This window comes from Lepidochelys kempii, chromosome 2, assembly GCF_965140265.1.
Source record: "Lepidochelys kempii isolate rLepKem1 chromosome 2, rLepKem1.hap2, whole genome shotgun sequence".
Taxonomy (NCBI): domain Eukaryota; kingdom Metazoa; phylum Chordata; order Testudines; family Cheloniidae; genus Lepidochelys; species Lepidochelys kempii.
In genome coordinates, this window is record NC_133257.1 from 199,702,947 (window position 1) to 199,726,074 (window position 23,128).

Consider the following 23,128-nt stretch of genomic DNA (forward strand, 5'->3'; position numbering starts at 1 on the left):
GTGACAAAAATAGCTTCCAAGGATGCTGGCTCACTGGAGTTTTAAGTAATATTTCTTCATAATAAAGATGCAATATTTACCATTTTCCATTCTCATATAAAGAGCAAACCTGATAATTAAATGTGTACATTTCCTACTGGAATTGTTATTACTTCCATACACTAAGGTCCTGATTTTACACTGATATCAGTGGGGAGTTAATAGGACTCCATGCAGAACCTCTGGTGCAGAATTGGGCCTAAGACAGGGCACCCAGATTAGAGGCTTTAGGGAGAAGATATAGAAAAGCTATTTAACTATTGTGTTAGGTTTTGTGAATATATTTTCTCAAACAGATCTGATTCTGTTTCTGGTCACTTTGGCTCATTTCCTTGGGTGGTCATGAGCTTTGTGTTGTGTTTGCACCTTTAAAAGACTATTGTAGGATAAGAATAAAATCATCTGGAATGAAATGGTACAGTTATTTCTGTTTGAATCTTCTCCTCTGATTTGTTTTCTATTTTTAGATGCCATTCTTCTATAATAAATAAGGGACATAAATTTTTTATTAAAACAAATCATTTTCAACATCTGGGAGAAAAAGAGAGACTAGCCACAAGCTGAAAATAAAATTTGCCAACATAATCCTCTGTACATTGCCCAAGAATCGTTCCCCAGCAACCCAGCAATAGTGGAGAGATTTCAGGGATTATGTTCAGATTAAATGTCAACAGGAGCTGAGCTCTGGCTATGTGCCAGGAAGGTCATATGAGGAAAGTCACAAACTTTTACAGTTAAATAAATATGTGCTCTACTTAATACCCTCACTGTGCTTCATATCTTACCACTCCTAATAACTTGGATCAAGAATACTCATCACAGTTTGATTTTTTTTATTAAAATGATTCTATTATGCTACTGTACAGTAGTTCAGGTTTTGTCAGCATTTTTATAAACCCTGATTTGCAAGGATTTATAACTTCTCTCTACTCCTAGTAGAAACCTGACATATAAAATCTCAGCCTAAAACATCTACAGTTGTTTTTTTTTAAATGTGATTCATTTTAAAGTTTTAAGAAGTAGAATTATACTCCATTAGCGATTTTCAAATGCATTGTTTTCTTATTACTCAAAAACAATCTGGTTATTTTAAAACTGAAATGCTCCATGCCGTTAATCCACAGTGCATACTAATACCACTTTTGGGATAAAGAAACAAAGTCTAGATAAGTTAACTTGTATAAAAAAAATTGTGTTTATTAGATATCTAAGTTTTTTCAAACCAGTGTTGCTAAAATTGATTACTATTCAATAGAGTACTGTAATACTACAAAGGCCAAATTATGTATTGACTTGCACCTTGCCACCAGCTGAGTACTCCCTCATGGCCAGAGGTCACTCTATGGCCCCCTGTCTCTGCTTTCCCCTTCTTTAGGGCTCCTCAAACAAATGGAACACAGGCCAAAGGAAATGAAAACATTTCCCTTCCTGTGGTCCAATTTATTTAGTCCTCAGATATATAGTGGCGCTTCAGACCCCAACCGCAGTTCAGTGTCTCTCTCCCCTTAGTTGGGGGATGGGGTTTCCCAGCCCTCTTTTCAAGAGGTGGGGCACAATTCAATATCTCTGCAAGAGCTAGTCTTGCACCCCGCAGCTTCTGCTTCCTCTAGCCAACTACAGCTTCTCAAGATAGGGTTAGGTTTGCCCAGCCTGACCCCAGTGTGCACTTGCTGCTCTTTATAGGGAATCAGCTTCTTTCACACAGGTATGCCTCCTTTAGTAGTCAGGGTTGGCTTCTCCCAGGCCCTCCAGTCATTAAGGGTGAGACACCGTTACAGCTAGGGTTGCCAACCCTCTCAAATTTGGCCAGCAGTCTACCAGAATCAGCCTCAATCTTCTGGTGACTATTAAAAGCAATCTGGGAGATTTTAATAAGCCAAAAGTTCAGTCAGCGGCGCAATGGGGCTAAGGCAGGCTCCCTGCCTGCCCTGGCTCCGAGCGACTCCTGGAAGTGGCCGGAATATCTGGCTCCTAAGCCCAGGGGCAGCCATGGGACTCCACAGCTCCCATTTGCCGGGAACTGCGGCCAATGGGAGCTGCGGGGGCAGTGCCTACCTGGTGCAGTGCGAGGAGCCATCTGGTCACTTTTGAGCCAGGAGACGGACATGCTGGTAGCTTCTGGGAGCCGCTCGAGGTAAGTGCCTCCTGGAGCCTGCACCCCACACCCTCTCCTGCACCCCTAAAGCCCCTACCCCAGCTCTGAGCCCTCTCCCATACCCAGACTCCCTCCCAGAGCCCACACCTCCTTCTGCACCCCTACCCCAGCCCTGAGCCCCCTCCCGCACCCAAACTTCCTCCCAGAGCCCTCACCCACTCCTGTACCCCAACCCCCTGCCCTAGGCTCAGCCCAGAGCCTCCTCCCATACTTTGAACCCTTCACCTCCACCCCCCAGCCCAGAGCTCGCACCCCCTCCTGCACCCCAACACCCTGCCCCAGCCCGGTGCAAGTGAGTGAGGGTGAGGGAGAATGAGCGACAGAGGGAGGGGGATGGAGTGAGCAGGGGTCGGGGCCTCAGGGAAGGGGCAGGACAAGGATGTTTGGCTTTGTGCAGTTACACAGTTGGCAACCCTACTTACAGCACCTGTTTTCATCAGGGCTAAGTTTGGACTAGAACGTGCATATATTGGAGCTGTACTGGCACGATGAATTAAGATAACTGAGACTTGATTCAGAACAGTCCTATCAGCTCTATATCACTGTTTTGAAAAGTGCCTGGCTGAAATCCTGTCCCCACGGATGTCAATGGGAGCATTGCTAATGACTTCGGTGGGGACTAGATTTAACCTTCTATTTATAACAATATGGAAGTGCTGATTGCAGGTCCATAGGTAAGGTTGAGATGACATTTGCACTTAAAGCAGTGATTCAACTACTCTGTTGTTTATGAAGAATACAGCATACCATTCCCCAAAATACAGCATTGACTCTTTAAGTACAGAATGAAATATTTGAAAATTTACAAGTAAATCTGGTAATTACAAACGAGTCCTTTAAGCAGTATAGCAACCTGCATTGCACCACTCATTTGTCCTGAATTGTGTTAATAACAGAATTATATAAACACTCCAAACTTGCCATATAATTAAAAATCACTGAAATCTTAGGCACTGGCTCATTTGAACCATTAACATTTGTTTAGTGTTAATGGTAATTTTTTGCCATTATTCTTCAGACCTGAAAGTTTCTTTTTCAGAAGAGGCTAATAAATCATGTTCTTCTACAGAGAACTCCACAAAGAACTTCCTTCTTTTACAGTTGTCATTTGCAATGTAATGAGAACATGAAGTTGTATTCAGGATAGAATGACGCACTGAATTCTTGTTTGTATTAAAAATCCATGTTGTAAAGAAGTCCAAAAGTGACAGGAATATATGTAGTGCATTTTAGAAAAGAATAGGAACCAATTGTGCATCCTTTACTCATGTTCACCATCACATGATAAAGGGCACCATCAATATTATATTGTCAAGTTTGTTCTTTTGCCAGTGCAGGGCATAGTACCTGATCCAAAGCCCCCAGAAGTTGCTTTCAGTGGGTTTTGGAACAGGTCAACAGGCTGCAATCAGTGGAGTTATAGCAGTCTAAATTGGGATAATGCAGTGGTGAATTGGGCCTTATTTCTTACTTTCTGGGAAAGCAATGTGTTTTAAAATGGATTGTGCTGGCATAAATTAAATTATTGTAATATGCTATAAATTATGTTAATATTTCAAATATATTTTTTAAACATGACAGCTTGCATCTTTGGTTAAGTAAGTTGCTTAAAAGCTCCTACGAATCTGCATAATGCAACCTGTTTATTTTACAATAAATTGTGTGTTCAGCTTGAATTGAGAGTGTGGTATTAATGAAAATCCATTCACCTTATTAAGGAATAATTACATATTCTGATAAATTTCAGATGACATCCTATTGAATTTAGCATTTTCCTGTGTTTTGTTTTAATGAGCTACTACACTGTTCAATTACATTATATTGTTAATGTTGATTCCCTGGAATTTTTGCTGGTTATTTGCTTGCCATTGCCAGGTTTTAGTGCAACAGGAAGTGTCCCTGTAAAATCTGTAGATTCATAGAAACTGGAATTATCTACTTGTCAACTTGTCTCTTCCTCTGTCTGTTCAGCATTGTGCCTTTAGCCTGGTAGAAATTGAGTATGTGAGTATTTTACAGGGTGCTCTGCATTTGGCAGGATTGGATCTGTTGCTTTCTACATTTATAATTTCAAATACTTTGTCCTAGTAGTTAATGCCTAAAATAATGAGCAGTAATACTGGTAATGAGTGCATGCCTGTCCAAAACAATAGAGTGAAAAATATATATTTAATAAAATATTATGGTAGCAGAAGTAATTTCCCATTTAGCGGCACAATTTCTCTGTACACTATTCACATTGCAATTCCCTTTACAGAACATTTGAGTGTCACTAAATGCTTGTGTACTGCCATCTGAGTGACAATAGTCAGCTGTGCTTTGTATATGTGTGATTGATTGTAGTTTGAAGCCTCTGCCTCAGACTCTTCGAGGTTCAGGGCATTCATGCTTACAATAATCACATTATTCAAGGTGGTGTCATCAATGTTGCAGTGGCCCTTTGTTTTAAGTCTGCATTGAATACACATTTCCAATGTAAGTCATTTCTTCTGTGCAAGAAAATAGGATTTCAGTGATGAAGAAAGAGTGGAAATCAGTGGTTAAATTAGGGTGGAATTTACTCAGGGCTGCAATTACTTTAAAAAGTTCATAGTTAAGGTTAAGTGCCATCATTATGAAGAAAGACAGGATGAGTGAGGTAATTTCTTTTATTGGACCAACGTCAGTTGTTGAAAGAGACAAGCTTTTGAGCTGAAAAGTTCTGTGTAAGCTCAAAAGCTTGCCTCTTTCACCAACAGCAGTTGGTCAAATAAAATAAATTACCTCACCCACCTTGTCTCTTTAATATCCTGAAGCCAACATGGCTACAACAACACTGCAAACGATCAGTCTGAAGTTCATTCAGATTACAGGGTCCCTGTAGGGAGCCAGGGTCGCTTCCCTCCGAACCAGAGGGTAAAGAGCCACCCTCTCAGCCTGAGTGGGCGGGGCCAGACCAAGCTTATGCCAATCCCCAGAAGGGGAGGGATGGGACAGGAAGTACAGAGGGCGGGGCCCTTTGCCCAGTGAGAGGAGGATCAGGGAGGGAGACAGACACAGGCTGCTGGCTGCTCCCTCCAGACCCTGCTGCCGACCCAGGGGAAGCCCTGGGCCAGGAGGAACCTGACCGGGAGGAAGGCCTGTGGCGACCAGGACTGCCCGCCGCCGAGTACCCAGAGGGGCCAGGCTGTAACCCGGGCCAGCGTGAGCCCGACACGGAGGGGGAGCTGGAGCTGCCAGCAGCTGAATACCCGGACGAGCTGGAGGGTCCGGAGAGGCCCGCTTGAGAGACCGGGTAGGAAGTAGCCCAGGGGCAGAACTGCGCCGTGGGGTGGGTGTATTTGGTCAGCGGGGCGCGGATGGGCCCCCTGCTGACCCAGCGGCGGGACCTTCGCCTCCCGCCACTATCAGGGCCCTGGGCTGGAACGCAGTGGAGTTGGGTGGGCCTGCGTTCCCCTACCCCGGCCAACCCGCCTTGGGTAGCAGAATCGTGCGCTACGTACCCGGGCCGGTGCTCCCCGGGGCCGCACTGCAGACTCGGGCCGGCGCTCCCCGAGGCCCGAGGGGTGCCCGAACGGTGTGACTAGGGCCTGCCTGTGGGACCATAGCTCTCCATCACCCCCTAGGGGCTCGCTGGACCGATTGAAACCTGTCACAGTCCCCCATTCCTCCCCTTTGCTATCTTTTACCCAATCAGCTGATTTGATCTGGATAAATGCTACTAAAAGGATTTGACTGTTAGATTAGGATAAAAAATAGAAACATGAATTTGATTTGATGGTATTTACAATTCTTTTTGTTTTCCGCAAACATTTATAGAAGTGATTTTTATGTTTTGTTTGTAGAAAGTACAAGTCTGCTAAATACGTATTCACATGAAGGTTCACACCAGAAATGTTTGCATGGCCATCTTGAAATCACTCTGATTTTTCCCATTCTGAAAAAGTTACAGTCAATAAAGGTATTAAAACCGGACCACAGGAGTTAAGTGACCAACTAAATGTATAAAAAATCAATACCAATAATTTGCCATGTTCATTGCTGTTGATTCTGATCTCTGCCTCCCTGTCTTTTTGTTACAATGCTTCAGCTTGCTGCACCTCCATTCACTTGAGTCTTAAAATAGACTTCACTTAGTAGTGATGCACTGAAGTGGCTTTAAAGGGAAATTAAACAGAGCAAAAGGTGGTTAGCTACTTAACCATTGGCCTGATCTACACTGTAAAATTAGGTTGATGTAAGCTGCCATGTGTCTACAGTTAAATTTGTCTCCCACTGTGTCGCCCCATTACAACAATACAGTAGCACCACCTCCCCAAGTGGCGTTGAGCCATGATCGATGTACTGAGGCTGATGCGAGTGTAGAGACTGCGTTTCTTATCTTAACACTAACAGCCCTCCAGCAGCTCTTCCACAATGCCTGGCACTGACTACTCTGGTCCACTGCCTAGGGGTCCCAGAGACCAGAAGCCCCCCACTACCCTTTAAGGCCCCGCAAATTTTTGAAATGCCTTCTCCTGCTTGTCCAGCTTGGCAAGCACACTTTAGCAGCTCTCCATTGTTGTGTGCAACTGCCCAGCTGCATTTCCAGACGCGCTTCAGCTTAGAGGCGAGAAGAGCTATGTGCAAGGACAGCTACAGACCAGCTGTAGAAACGTGGACCCCAAGGAGCAGATTGCATGGAGAATGCAGGAGAAGGGATACAATAGGAACCAGCAGCAGTGCCACATGAAAGCAAAGGAACTGTGTCAAGCACATCAGAAGCCCAGGGAGGCCAACAGTGGACCACGGATGCCTCAGAGGCACCTGAGCCAGAGGCCACTGGCACGAACAGTTAGGTTGACGTAAGGCAGCTTATGTCGACCTAACTCTGTAAGCATCTACATTAAAATGTAGCTCTCATCAATGTCATTCGCTCACTATACCTACTTAATAACTTCACCTTTGCGAGAATCATAGTACTTAAGTCGATGTAGTCAGGTTGACACAGTGTCAGTGTAGACACTGCATTAAATTGCATTGCTTAAATTGTCCTACAATGCCCCGCAAGTGCTCCTGATGAGGACACTGACACAAGAAGCATAGTGTGGATGTGTAAAAGTGATTCAGTTACTGCTGTGGCTGTGCATCGACATAACTTATGTCAACTTAATTTTGTCATGTAGTCTTGCCCTCAGCGATATTGTTTCAGGTTCTGTTAATCTCCACAGGGTGTTCTCATTCAGCTGAGAACATCACATTGGGATGAATGGGCCATTTCATCTCTTTCAGAGACTGCTGCGCTTCACATGGATGTGTAGAAGAGCCTGTTCCCTCCACGGTCCGTCTATCCTTCTTGTTTAAAGGATGACACTTCAAAATGCTCTAAAATCCCCACAGTTTCACAGATATTCTTGAAATTAGCAACACCTTGTGGGAGTGCAGAGTATAGTTATTGACCCATATGTAGGGTCATTTGCGCCAAGGACACCAGAAATATAAGCCTTGGAAAAAAGCCATTTTTCAAAAAGTTTCTAGGGTTTGTGTGTGTATGTGTGTAGAGCTAACAAGCAAACTATTGCTGAGATGTGAGTCAAAATATAACCTTAACTCTGCCCTCTTTCAGCAGTGCCCCAGTGTGTCCTGTTAACACAAATAACTTCACTCTTCTTTTTGTCATTTAATAGTGTTAGATGGAATCCTGTGGATGAGAGTGAATGGAAAAGGAGGTGAAGAGCTTATATGTTTCAGCAACTGTGGGGTTGGCAAAAAGGTATGTGGGTGAATGGGGCATTTCGGGGCATTGCTGTAAGAGGGCAGAGTTAAGGTTGCACAGGCAATTTTAACCATGCATTTCCTGGTTTTCAGAAGTTTGAGGTTTTGCTCAATTTAGCATTCTACAAGGGAATGACATACCACCATGCAACCTTAACTCTGCATTAACATAGTTTTTGCCATTGAATAATATATCTGTTTGTGTCTGACAAATTATTATTAAATATGGTTGCCATCTAGGGCTAATTGAACATCACATAAAAATATAAGAATGGTATGACCCATCTAACCCAGTATCGTTTTCTTCTGAGAGTGGCTGGTGCTAGGTGCTTCATAGGGAATGAAGAAAGAGGGGAAGATTTATTGAGTGATCCATCCCTGTTGTCCAGTCCCAGCTTCTGGCTGTTTGGATGGAACATTTTTTATCTAAACTGTTTTTTGCTATAAAATTGGAGGTTTGACCAAATGAATTTTTTTGTGAAAAATGTCTGCTGTCTGATGAAAAAAATGGATATTTTAAAATGAGAAATCAAAAACGTGTGGCCCCAAACCGAAAAATTTCAGCTGAAAACTATCTCACATGATGTATAACATCTCTCCAAGGTGGGAGCCCAGGGTGCATTATGGGAGATGTAGTCTGACTGGGAAGCTTGGCCTATTGAGGAAAATGGGCACATTAGGCACCGAAATTACAACTTTCATGAGGCACTGTGGCAGCAGCTCCAAATTGTAATTTCTCAGTATTTGAATTGCTGCTGAAAAATTAAAATTGTCTGAGAAAAAAACTGGTTTTTGACCAGCTCCATAATTTTAATCTCTTATGAGGTGCTGAATAAACATAGACTTATATACTCAGTCTAAGATGGGTTTTCCTAACGTTTCTGAACAAGATGCCTTTTGTTCTCTTTAAGGAGTTTTATGTAAATCCAATGAAGACCTTTATCTCCTGGAGGATGACATAATTTTGTTCCAAGGAAGAGAGAGAGGGGGAGAGCAGTTCCTGTAAGTTTGGGCTGATGTGCACTTTTTTTTACTGTGTTTTGTCTAAAGGCTCTTAAACCTAACAAAATAACCCAGTCAGGGCACTAAATTACTGTTTGTCCCCTGAGCTGGTTGCAGCATGATTAAATTTTGTACTGTTAGCAGGCCATTGTGCTCCATACCTGTGTTAAAGCCTTGGTCATATAGCCCAGTTACTACATAGTTCTTGTCTACACTATAAATTTTAACCATGTGGTAACTAAAAGGGGATTGTGTCCCTCAGAGCCACATGTAGAAAAGATCCTCCAGGTGCAGTTCTTTCGTCATCCCAAACTCAGCCATCTCTGAGGCAGTATCCCCTTGCCCTCTGATCCCATGGAGACCTCGGTGCTGGTCAGGGGTCCATGTGGAGGGACACAGTACGGACTAGGCAGGCCAAGGTGGAGCCAGGATGATGCAGATCCATATTTCTGTACCCAGCAGAGTTTACTAGGAAAAACTAAGGCAGTCTGGGTCTGTATTACATTTTCCTCAGAACACCCTTGGCAAAGTAACATTGCTTTATTTTATCTGTCATTACATCTACCCCTTTACAATCAATCTAATAATTTTCATAGAAATTCATTAATTTCTGGAATGATATCACTACTTGACTACAAAGGGACTATGTTTTATATATTGATTATAACAAGTGTCTGTGAGTGAGTTTGTGAACACAGATATAATATAGACCCTTGTAACAAGTGACTGAATAATGTGATTAATTTAAATGTACCCACTCAGTTAGAAATATGGTGCAATTATTCATATTGGTCACTGGGGATAAAATATTGACATTGATTTTGCCATCAGAGATCAAAAGATTATCAGTATTTTTAATCTGATTTTAGACATTCGGATGTCATTAAAAGGTTATCAGGAGTATCAATTTACAAACAGTCTTTAAACCATGATTTGAGGACTTCAATAGCTCAGACATAGGTGAGAGGTTTATTGGAGGAGTGGGTGGGTGAGATTTTGCAGCCTGCATTGTTCAGGAGGTCAGACTAGATGATCATAATGGTCCCTTCTGACCTTAAAGTCTATGACTCTATTATGTTAATTTCTTACCTGAGAAAATCAGGTTGGATATCTGAGGTGGAGAACAATTTTAAATTTTATTAAATTAAAGCTGTATTCAGATTACAGTTGATTCATTTGGGGATAAAATGAAACAGCAACAGTACTTAATATTATTGTTTGTCCTGAATTAGTTGGTATTCACTGATTAAATTGTTACATTTGTCTGTTTGTCTAGACTGTGTGTATCTTTCTTTGAACAGAAAACAAAAAAAAGAAAGGGCATACCTTTACTGAATAGCCGTAGTGCTGGAGAACCCTGTTGTCAGTGAATTCCCTGACACAGCAAACTTGCCCTGAAATCCTGTAGTCTTTCAGTGAACCAAGAAAAAGAAAAAAAGCCACAACTTTTGTTGTTGTAATGAGAAGTCAGCAACCTAGATTTGTTTTAATATTCATTATCATAGAATCATAGGACTGAAAGGGACCTTGAGAGGTCATTGAGTCCTGTCCCTAGCACTCCTGACAGGACTAAGTATTAACACAGTCTTTGTACTGTGACTGAGAAATCAATAGCTAACTTTCAGAATGGCCAATAGTGGGTAATTACTTGTTAGTTAGGTGTGATTTTGAAGCATATGTGTACCATTGCTTTTCATTTAATCTGGAAATAAAGCTAGATACAACTAAAGAGCAGGAGACATTGTTTCAATTGCTCTGTTTTCATCCACTATTGGAGATATTTCATATTGGCACTGATTCATTTTCCTTCTAACTTCCCCACACCCTTCTTCACCTCTAAGGTCTTCTTTCTTTGAACTTTATACTAGCTCATATCTCTGATTTAATGGCCTTCTTTGATTACCCAGGTACTTTTTAACTGACGGTCCCTAAATCCTTTGGTCTCTCGTGCATCACATTCCTCCACTTACAGCTTTTTGGCTTTGACATATGATGCGTAGTAGAGCCTTTGTGGAGTGCATCCTCTGTTGGTGCTGGTCTAGCTTCTGTTTTTTAAAAAAATATATTTTCAGAATTAAAGTGTATTCTAACATTATTCAAACACTGCATCTTAAAACAGGCTTCCTCTACTTTTCTATCATTAAGGACTTACCAAGGGACTAGCAAAGTTCATTGGTCTAACAATGGCCTTTAAACAAAGGTATCCTAAAAGTCTTGTATACTGTAAAGTGACCATTTAAGATGAGTGGCCGAACAGAAGTGGTCCCTAGAGCTGGTTTCACTGTAGAACAAGAGACAGAACTTTCTCAGGTGCCAGCCCACCAAAGAGACATGAGCTCCAATAGGAACTAAGAATTGACCCTCACCACCTTCCGCTCCAAGTGCAGGTTGCGTATCTCTGACCTTACTTTCTCTAGCATAAACATACTGGGGTGGGTTTGGAGGGTAGGGTATGTTATAAAGAAATTCCAGACCAAAACACTCCACTCCACACAATTCTCCCCATGGGAAGAGGATGAAAGGACAAACCTTTGTGACAGACATGTAGTCATATTGTTTAATGCACGACTGGAAGGCACTCAAGTACAACAGTGATGAGCACAGTATAAGAACCTATATAGAACAGAATAGACTAGAAAAGGAACATATGGTGAGTCAGTGAATCAGTGGGGAGTCAGTGCATACTGACTTTCTACTTCCATTTTTAATCCTTGTAAAACTTCAAAAATTTGTAGTTGTTACATGATCTCTGTAATGATACCTAGAGTCCACAGTTTGAAAAACAGAAAAAAAGCTACTAAGTGACTCTTTTGGAGCAGATAGACCAAACATTTGACCTGCCCAATTTGTTGTTGTTTGTGTGTGTTTGTTTGGGGTTTTTTACCTTTTGAAAAGTCCATATGTATCTTTATATGTGACTTTGTAACAAATGCCAGCAGTTAGGTGTTCGTGAGCAATACTGCAATAAGAAGTCAGTGTGTGTATATACAGTCTTCCATTTCAAATTTTCAAGGGGTTTTTAAAAGAAATAGTAAAAAGAAAAAAAATAATTTGGAAAAATTCCTTGTCAGTCATTCAAAAATGTAATTATTCATTATCAAGCCTGTTACTTCAAGCATTACTAGATAATAAAAGGTAACAGATTGTTCTTAAAGTCAGTATTATTTGCCACTACATGTGTCAATAATTCTACCCTTTGTGTTGTATTATATACATTTTATCATGGTTTGCTGTGGAGTGAAGGTACAATACTCCTTTTGAAGCCTCAAAGCCAAAGCTAGTCTATGTTATTCTGTCATTGGTCATTCACATATTTTTCAAAATGCTGAGACAATTTACACATTTTTCAATTTTTCTTCTTGCGCAGTCATGTTGTGCCTCATTCTCTGATTATCAAAAAAAAAAAAAAAAAAAAAGAGAAACAAAAAGTAGAAACTTTGGCTTGTCAGCAAAGAGTGAGGAGGAGAGTGAGATGTGTGTGAAGCATGGGCCACACACAAAAGCACTATAAACAGAAGTTGAAATAAACTCTTAGCATAGCACAACAGAACTGAAAATAAAAGGGAAAGTGAAAACTTTAAAAACACATTTTTATATCTACCCATGTCAGTGTAACCGCTCACTTTCCCTTTTGAACTGCATAAAAGAACAATGGACGTTTAAAAAAAAAATTCTAAACTTGAATATAGACCAGATCAGTAGTGATCAAAAATTGTCACCATCTCATGACCGTTCAGGTGTCCATATGAAATGAGTTTAGTGCTGTCTGTTCTTTGTCTGGTTTCCAGTGGACAATCATCCACATCACAAAAATCATCACTGCCGTTGACACTGATTGGAGTCCTTGTTGGCAATCTGAGCTATGAAGACTGAATGAGCTATGGAGATTGAACAGCCTCTCTTCAAGAGATGCTTCCTCCAAAGCAAGATTGAGGCCCATTGATGGAACAGTTCAAGGAAGTTTTCGCTGCTCCTGATCTGTAGCCAAGCAGAGAACTTTCAATCTAACACAATATTGACATCCAATATTAATGAATGTAAATAAATACCCAAATGTGTAGGGGAAAAAGTCTTAAAAAATAATTCCCAGTTCAAATTATTTTAATGAAATGTTTTATGTCCATGCTGCACGTGCATGGTCACACACATACACATCTTTACAGCCACACCAACATTAATAAGACTATAAGAACGCTAAACTTTTCTAAAATTCACAAGTTAGTACATGTAATATCAAGCTATACATGTGTGACATTTTTAAGTGTAGATAAGCCATTTTAGGTATTTCTAGAGGTGTTTTATATTTATCAGTATCCGAATTTCTCTCCCTGCAAGCTTTGTTCTGCAGGATTCATGGTAGCAAGGGGAGCCTTGATTTACAGGTGTAAGGATAAGAAAAAATAATCCCAATCAAATCTTTTTAAATGGTCTAAAATATTTATAAAATAGTTTTTTGGCAACATCCAGTCATGGAGTCTTAAAACTCCCCCTGTTCTGAAGGAAGGTAGTGTCTTATTTACTGGAGCTCAGTGGAATTCACTCAGCAAGGTAGTAAATCCATTGAAAGATATGTTGAATTGTAAATTGCCAAGACTGTATGCAGCTTATATAGAACACATAATTTTGGGACGTGGAACAAAGATATTATTAGCACTTATTTGAGATGACCTACATAACTCACACATGGGTTCTCCCATCATAATTAATGCACGCATGCCAAACTCATGCCAATAAAGCCTTTATATTACACCATTATGTATTTCCCTATATATCCAAATTTACATACCTCTGGCTTTTAATGTAGCAACTGTGTAAAACAGCTCACAGCAACTCTAAACAGTATTCATATGAAACTGCAGGGTGAAGTTATTTAGGCAGAGCAGTTGCATTACCTACCGTGTACTGGGAATTGGCCAAAATACCAGGATTAACAGCTCTATTCTTATAAAATATGCCATTGGATCATCAATTACCTCAAGTAGTCAGGGGCTTAGGTTTACATTCCAGCTGAAAGAGCCCAGCAGGCCTTCACAGTACCACTAACACTATATGCTGGACAGAGCATGGGCTTAACATTAACACAGAAAAAAGAGTGCTGCCTACCACTGCATCACTATATCTATGTATATCTATCTATCTATATATCTATCTATATGACCTATTTGCTTTGTTCATTAATGAACTTTGTTCTGTACACACAAACTTCTTAATAAAGCAAAATTCCATGTGAGATTTTTGGCTTAGTGCACATGCTTGGCAGCTGGATTGAAGCAGCACACCTTAAAAGCTTGAGAAGAACTATTGATAGAAATCTATCTGGCCAATCATCTGGACCAGTGATACTCAGACTTCAGTGGTTCAGGAGTCAAATTAGCGATCAGTATTGCCCAAAAGAGCCATAGAAGTGTGAATTCGTTGTTTCATTTACTATAGTACTATCTAGTCATATTTAAACAGTGTGACGGGGAAATGTTTAGTGTGTGTGTGTGTGTTTGTGTTTTTAATTCTCACAGCAAAATCACTGACCAAGTATTATTAGTTTATCAACTACGTTTGGCTAATAACATAGTAAAAGCATCCTGATTGGTTAATAACTTAGAGGGTTAATAATTAAATCACAGTGTTTTAATATCATGTGCTCCAAAGAGCTGCAGGAGACACATTAAAGAGACATTTGCGAGCATCAGTCTGAGTATCAGATTGGGACATTGAAGAACATAATTCCTTCACTGTCATTAGGACGCATTGAATTAAAACCCAACTTTCTGGACGGTGCCAGAACACAGATTTACAGTTGCCTGAGTACTGTTTTATTAACATTTTTAAGAATCTTCTTGAATTTGTTTTCTTGAAGTATAATAACATGGGGAGCAAGTGGCCAGTTCATATTTATGCACCTTGAAGTGTGCATCAACCAGTTTCCTTTGTATTTAGAGTCAGAAACCTCTATTGACAGCATCCCTTCATCTAGTGAGACACAGGATGTGCACTTAGTCCCGTAGAGATCACTTCCATCAATTATTTAGCATTAGTGTGGATAGTTAGCTTAGGTTTGATAGAAAACCTAATGGGGATGGAAAGGGATCAGAGGACAAGGAATGGGCTCAAGTGGAGACCACACTCAGGGGGGAGGGAAGCCACCTCCCAAAAGCCCCAGGACAGGTGGGGAAAAGCAGTGTCTCATCTGTGACCAGCTGGCTCACTTTTTGCCTGGGATTGCCTACTCCACCTGCTGAGGCCCAATGTGGAAATGGAAATGCCAGTTCCACCCCGAACCTCAGAGAGTTAACTGTGTGCCTGACTCACCAAAGGGAGGGAGTCAAACAGCGAGTCTGCCGATGGCATCTAACATTCATGCTGAGCCATTCACTCCCCAAACCACTGTCCACATGTCATGCTGCAACCTCCTGGGTGCAGAGCCATTGGATCGCTAGTATGAACAGAAGATGGTAGTCAGTGGAGAGACATTCATTGGATGGATAAATTCTGGGAATGCTAAAACTGTAATTAAGCCCCACGTCATGAAACCCCATCTAATGCTTGCACGTTGTAAAATCTGGATTAAAATTTCTGGAGTAAAAGCCGTCACTCTACCTACATCACAGATTTCTATACAGACCAGGAAGGGTTGGGGTGCTGGTTGTAGGTATACTGTCAAATATTCTGTATTATTTACTTTTGAGGAATGATATTGTGGTTTTAAAAGCAGAGGGGGTGAATCAGGCCCAATGAGTTAGCTTCAGACCTGCAAGACACTGTGTTAGCCAAAATGCAAATGGAGTCATTTATGGGAGGTGTATCCCCCCGTGCCAGTATCCAAGAGGAATCAAGTTACCTTCCAAGTATATTGCCCACAGGTATAAGTTACTATATAGCTCCTTCTAACCACGCACATTTATTCTTAAGGTAAAAGCATTACAGAGAAAACATATAAAAAGAATAAAAGTTTCTACACACATGCTAAAAGCTTACCAGAGGTCACCCCCAACTCCAGCCTAGGGCTCTGGTAGGTTTTAGTCCTTCAAAACCCACAACTGGGTTTTCCAAGTGCATATCCATCTTAAATCCAAACTAGGACAATGGCTGGGCAGATCAGCAGTTTCTTTGTACAGCTTAGGCCTTTGATCTTGGCCTTCAGTAATAGGTAATCAGCAGAAAATGACCCTCTCCTCAGGGCGTAGCTTCAAAAGGCTGAGTTTTTGCCTAACTGGAGTTTGGGAATTTGTACTAATTTCTCACTGAGGATTCCTCAGGAAATCCATTAACATTTATTGTTCCAAAAGTCCATATGTGTCTGGCACATTTTCAGTATAGCCTTTTGAATTCCTAGGTCTTACATTTGTCACATCCCTATTAGGTTTTCTATCAAACCCAAGGGAGTTAGATACCCATTTGCCATTTCTGCCTTTGGAATTCTTCGCCTAGGATTTTAACTTACGTCGCCCGCATTTGAAATCACTGGCTGTAGTGTTTTAATTTTAAAAAAGGAAACTGAACTAGCACATTTATATTAACTGACTTCAAAGAATCAGTAAGAGTTGAGCATCAAAAGCCAGATAAAAGTTTTGAGAGAAAAAGTCACCAGCCAGTAGAGAATGGGGAGTCCTAAGGTGTCCTCTGTATGCTGAGAAATGGGAAACATGCTCTGATCTAGTGAGAGAATTTCTGCAAGTTTCATTAACTTTCTGAAATTTGACTTTCTACGTTTTGGGTGATAGCCAGTACAGTACTTTGAGAGGAAGTGTCAAGATGGAGTTGAAATTTAAATCATTTATACCTTTGCCATATTTACTGGTGAAATGAGTGAACTTCTTTGTTGTATACATTATGGTCCTTTTGCGAACAGGGACTGCTAACAGGGAGCTTCAAGAGGGAGTTCTCCAGATGAAGGAGGAGCAAATACAGGACCCTTGGGGCAAATGGCTGTCTGTAGTGTGTGTTTGTGTTTGGGGGTTACTTGCTGTGTGCTGAGCTTGTGTGTGTGCGTTTGTTTGTTTGTTTGAAGGACCGTGTGCTGTGGCCGTCAGTTGGAAGCTGTGAGTGTCTAAACAAGGTTTGAAATCTAGAAGCCTCTGTTCATTGGCTGAGCCTTAGTCAGGAGGCGGGGCTATCAAGAAGGCCAAGGCTTTATAAAGCAGTGAGCAAGCGACCAGGGACCGCTAACAGGGAGTTTCGAGAGGGAGTTTGGAAAGGGGGCGAGGTACACTTGCCATTCTTTAAAACCTTTAAACTATAATCAAAACTTGTTGATTTAAACAAAAACCCTATCATTAACCTAGGTAGCTGTAGGAGAGAATGTAGGCAGAAGCCCAGCAGCAGAGTGGGGGCTATCCTGTTTATTGCACTCAGTATAGCATGTATGATTACCTGCCCTGTGGGCAGGTGGTGTATGTGTGTATTCGGTGCAAGGAGCTCCTGGCCCTCAGAGACCATGTACGGGCTTTGGAGGCCAGGGTGGCAGAACTGAAGGAGCTAAGGGAGGCAGAGAGGTATGTTGATGAGGCTTTCCAGGATACTGTAGATTTGTCCCACCTCCGGTCAGACAGCCCCAGTGCTGTTAAGGAGGATGAAAGGCCCAGAGAAGGAAGGCAGTCAACGGAGCAGAGGGAAACCTTGCCATAGTTGGGACCCTCCTTCCAGATGATGTTGGGGTATCCTGTCTCACTGAGGTTACCTCTCCGGAGAAGGGAACTCCAGTCATTAGGAAAAGGCAGGTGTTTGTTAGTAATGGGAGAGTTGATCATTAGAAACATAGATGGCTGGGTTTGTGATGACCGGGAGAACCGTATGGTGACTTGCCTGCCTGGTGCAAAGGTTGCGGATCTCTCGAGGCATCTAGATAGACTTATGTGTAGTGCTGGAGAGGAGCCAGTGGTCGTGGTACATGTAGGTACCAATGACATAGGGAAGGGTAGGAGAGGCGTCCTGGAGGCCAAATTTAGGCTGCTAGGAAAGAGACTGAAATCCAGGACCTTTATGGTGGCATTCTCAGAAATGCTTCTAGTTCCATGAGCAGGGCCAGGTAGACAGGCATATGTGAAAGAAAATGTAGAATCAAATGAAATAAAAATCTTAAATGAATCCACATGTTCCATAGAATCTCTATGGACAGTAATTCCATGCTCTAATAAGAATATAACAGTAGGGATCTATTATCGGCCACCTGACCAGGACAGTGATAGTGACGATGAAATGCTAAGGGAGATTAGAGAAGCTATCAAAATAAAGAACTCAATAATAGTGGGGGATTTCAATTATCCCCATATTGACTGGGTACATGTCACCTCAGGACAAAATGCAGAGACAAAATTTCTCGATACTTTAAATGACTGCTTCTTGGAGCGACTGGTACAGGAACCCACAAGGGGAGAGGCAACTCTCGATCTAGTCCTGAGTGGAGCACAGGATCTGATCCAAGAGGTAACTATAACAGGACCACTTGGAAATAGTGACCATAATACAATATCACTTAACATTTCTGTGGTGGGAAGAACACCTCAACAGCCCAACACTTTGGCATTTAATTTCAGAAAGGGGAACTATGCAAAAATGAAGCGGTTAGTTAAACAGAAATTAAAAGGTACAGTGACTAAAGTGAAATCCCTGCAAGCTGCATGGACACTTTTCAAAGACACCATAATAGAGGCTCAACTTAAAGGTATACCCCAAATTAAAAACCACAGTAAAAGAACTAAAAAAAGAGCCACCATGGCTTAACAACCATGTAAAAGAAGCAGTGAGAGATAAAAAGGCATCTTTTAAAAAGTGGAAGTCAAATCCTAGTGAGGTAAATAGAAAGGAGCATAAACATTGCCAAATTAAATGTAAAAATGTAATAAGAAAAGCCAAAAAGGAGTTTTAAGAACAGCTAGCCAAAATCTCAAAAGGTAATAACAAAATGTTTTTTAAGTACATCAGAAGCAGGAAACCTGCTAAATAACCAGTGGGGCCCCCGGACAATCGAGATACAAAAGGAGCACTTAAAGATGATAAAGTCATCACAGAGAAACTAAATGAATTCTTTGCTTCAGTCTTCACGGCCGAGGATGTTAGGGAGATTCCCAAACCTGAGCTGTCTTTTGTAGGTGAGGAATTGTGTCAGATTGAAGTGTCACTAGAGGAGGTTTTGGAATTAATTGAGAAACTTAACAGTAACAAGTCACTGGGACCAGATGGCATTCACCCAAGAGTTCTGACAGAACTCAAATGTGAAATTGCGGAACTATTAACTATGGTTTTAACCTGTCCTTTAAATCAGCTACTGTACCCAATGTCTGGAAGATAGCTAATGTAACGCCAATATTTAAGAAGGGCTCTAGAGGTGATCCTGGCAATTACAGACCAGTAAGTCTAACGTCAGTACCTGGCAAATTAGTTGAAACAATAGTAAAGAATAAAATTGTCAGACACATAGAAGAACATAAATATCTGCGCAAAAGTCAACATGGTTTCTGTAAAGGGAGATCATGTTTTACTAATCTATTAGAGTTTTTTTAGGGGGTCAACAAACATGTGGACAAGGGAAATCCAGTGAACATAGTGTACTTAGATTTCCAGAAAGCTTTTGACAAGGTCCCTCACCAAAGGCTCTTACATAATTTAAGTTGTCATGGGATAAGAGGGAAGATCCTTTCATGGATTGAGAACTGGTTAAAAGACAGGGAACAAAGGGTAGGAATAAATGGTAAATTTTCAGAATGGAGAAGGGTAACTAGTGGTGTTCCCCAAGGGTCAGTCCTAGGACCAGTTCTATTCCACTTATTCATAAATGATCTGGAGAAAGGAGTAAACATTGAGGTGGCAAAGTTTGCAGATGATACTAAACTGCTCAAGATAGTTAAGACCAAAGCAGACTGTGAAGAACTTCAGAAAGATCTCACAAAACTAAGTGATTGGGCAACAAAATGGCAAATGAAATTTAATGTGGATAAATGTAAAGTAATGCACATTGGAAAAAATAACCCCAACTATACATACAATATGATGGGGGCTAATTTAGCTCCAACTAATCAGGAGAAAGATCTTGGAGTCACCGTGGATAGTTCTCTGAAGACATCCACGCAGTGTGCAGTGGCAGTCAAAAAAGCAAATGGGATCTTAGGAATCATTTAAAAAGGGATAGGGAATAAGACGGAGAATATCTTATTGCCCTTAGATAAATCCATGGTACGCCCACATCTTGAATACTGCATACAGATGTGGTCCCCTCATCTCAAAAAAGATATACTGGCATTACAAAAGGTTCAGAAAAGGGCAGCTAAAATGATGAGGGGTTTGGAACAGGTCCCGTATGAAGAGAGATTAAAGAGGCTAGGACTTTTCAGCTTGCAAAAGGGGAGACTAAGCGGGGATATGAGAGAGGTGTATAAAATCATGAGTGGTGTAGAGAAAGTGAATAAGGAGAAGCTATTTACTTGTTCCCATAATATAAGAACTAGGGACCACCAAATGAAATTAATGGGCAGCAGGTTTAAAACAAATAAAAAGAAGTTCTTCTTCACTCAGCACACAGTCAACCTATGGAACTCACTGCCTGAGGAGGTTGTGAAGGCTAGGACTATAACAGGGTTTGAAAGACAACTGGATAAATTCATGGAGGTTAAGTCCATTAATGGCTATTAGCCAGGATGGGTAAGGAATGGTGTCCCTAGCCTCTGTTTGTCAGAGGATGGAAATGGATGGCAGGAGAATGATCACTTGATCCTTACCTGTTAGATTCACTCCCTCTGGGGCACCTGGCATTGGCCACTGTCGGTAGACAGGATACTGGACTGGATGGACCTTTGGTCTGACCCAGTATGGCCATTCTTATGTTCTTATGTCCTGAATCAAAACCCACTCAAGTCAATGGAAAGACTACCCTGTTGATTTCATTGGGCTTTGGATCAGGCCCTATGGGTACAAATAAAACCGTATGTAACTGACTAAAACAAATGGCTGCCATCTGTAGATATTTGTATTCTTCAGTCAATTACTGGAGACATTTTCTCCATGACAGTGCAGTTTACCTGTTCTTTTCCAGAAAGTACAAAGCGGAGAATGCGTCTTACACCACTTACTGGTCTTAGAGCATTTTAGACTATAATAAAGCATATGAAAGGCATACAGGCTATGCAATCCCTACATTTCTTCTTTTGTTCCTGATCTCCGCATTATAGTTTTTTGGCTTGTTGAGAGGTCTGGTTGGATGTAAACTTCAAATACCCATTATGACAATTTTTTTTTATCACTGATTATAAGCTTATTAATGCCAGCTTTTCTGCAGTGAAGAAAATCACCTTCTCTTATTAGAAAGATGGTTTGCAATTTCATAATCATTGTTGTATTTCTAAGCACTTATTTTAAAAGGGCAAAGCAATTCTTATTTTAAAAGGTCAGCAGTAAACCGTTGCATAGAAAAATGCTCTAAACTCTTCAGGTAAGGCAATATGAACATGAACAACTAGAGTTTTATAATCCACGGTCGCTTACTGTGCAGAAAAGCATACTGCAGTATGTACACCTGTATGCAGTATTTGAAATGGATTGTTTGGAAACCGCTTCTGACCCTAATTCATGTCAAAGTGAGTCTCCCAAGTAGACAAGGATTTGTCGGTGTTCATTTTTCCTTATAACTTTATAAAGCTTCTGTATTTTATATAGTACAGTGGGCAAATGGACCAGGAAATAAGAAATTAAATATAAAATTCCTCTCTGAAGTGGTGGTTGCACCAGGTCAAGAGAATCTAGTGCTAGAGAGTCAACTGAAGTCAATGGGAGTCTTTCCACTGACTTCAAATGGGGCCTTGGGTGAGGCCTACAGTCAGAATGATATCACCAAGATGCCTGTACCTGGCCTTTCCCACCCTCAAAAAAAAGAAAAGAAAAAGCTGTGATTTCACTGCCAGAGCTAGTCTCTCACCCTTCATATATACCTCATCCTTTGATTAGCCAACCAATCCTGACTGACTCTCCTCTCAAATTGTAAGTATAGGAATTTTTAAAAAAGAAGATGCATACTTAACATGCATAAGATGTACTCATGCAACTCACGTTGATTTTCATGGGAGTTGTGCACAGAGATCTGAAGGCCCTAATTGTTTTAAAGGGACATTAAAATAACTTTCATCTTTTACTTTTCACAACTTTGTTTCAGAAAGATGAATCGGCATATGGACGGAATCTGGGTACTGGCATAAAAATGAGATCATAAAAGCTACACCACCCAAAAACAAACCAACAAAGTTAGAACCGCTCCCAAAATGGAGCCATCATTTCATTCACAAAAACCTAATTCTCAGCATATTACTATTATTATTATTATTTCTTAGGCACTGACAAAGTACTTGGTGCTGTACAAGACAGAGATATCAATCTAGAAGACAGATGTATAAAGAGAAGGCACCCAGGAAGATCCAAAAGAAGGTGATGCCTTTGATAATTTCTTCTCTTCATCTTAATTTTAGCTAGTAGCTGAAATATTTTGGAGGCGAAAGCGTTCATAAAAGTAATTTCCTTTCTACAACACTAACATATTTCTTGTTACAGAGAAAGTGAAAAAGAATGGCAAAACCTTACAACACAATTATGTCATGACACCTTGTTTTATTTTTTTAAACTAGCTGCTAGATAACTGCAAAGGGACTCACTAGATCCAGCCCCAAAGTTACTATCAACAAATTAAAATGAAAATGTTGTCAGTGCACGTACAGATGGTGAAAAAAAATGCTGCAGAAAGGCAACACAAAGCACCAAGCGAGTTGGAAATGGTCAGTGAAAGGCAGAGGACATGCAGTGTAGCTGTTTCACGCTCTGGTTATTTTTTGTGAGGTTGCTTTATGTATAATTAACTAATCTTTCCGTTTCTGAAAATAACTTCTGCTTCAGGGCTGTATTATATTCCTAATTTTTCATCTGAAAAAGTCACATAAAGCAGCACAACTTACAATATAAAAATCATAACAGCTAAAAAACTGAGTTCACACAGTAGAAATAAAAATTACCGAGTCTTAATATACAATCAAGCTCTGGTGTCCCCCCTTCCCCCACCTGTTCCCTCACCAAAACAAAAAACAAAGAATGAAAGAAACTGATAAAATGCAACTGTTGGGTAAGTAGTGTATTGGCCAAAATTCAGACTGGGTAATTAATTACATTTTGCTTCTCCAAATTCCCACAGTAGATTGACTTAGAGATAACTCTTTTGCTTTCCCTCCTATA

The 23,128-nt window shown here is 40.8% G+C and overlaps 1 protein-coding gene across 11 annotated transcripts in view; it reads left to right on the top strand.

Annotated features, from left to right (window-relative positions):
- Nucleotides 1-23,128, top strand: part of THRB (thyroid hormone receptor beta) — a 296,012-nt gene that overhangs the window by 109,230 nt on the left and 163,654 nt on the right. For 7 of the 11 annotated variants that reach the window (XM_073333469.1, XM_073333472.1, XM_073333475.1 and 4 more), the window contains 3 exons: nucleotides 7,840-7,925; nucleotides 8,839-8,929; nucleotides 22,240-22,333. The exons of 1 other annotated variant lie outside the window; for it this stretch is intronic. In XM_073333469.1, coding sequence (XP_073189570.1) covers nucleotides 22,295-22,333 — 39 coding nt within the window. In that variant the 5' untranslated portion in view covers nucleotides 7,840-7,925; nucleotides 8,839-8,929; nucleotides 22,240-22,294. Of the gene's footprint in view, nucleotides 1-4,988; nucleotides 5,469-6,018; nucleotides 6,135-7,839; nucleotides 7,926-8,838; nucleotides 8,930-22,064; nucleotides 22,334-23,128 lie in introns of those variants that run through there. 3 more of the 11 variants (XM_073333474.1, XM_073333470.1, XM_073333478.1) reach the window with 3 other exon arrangements.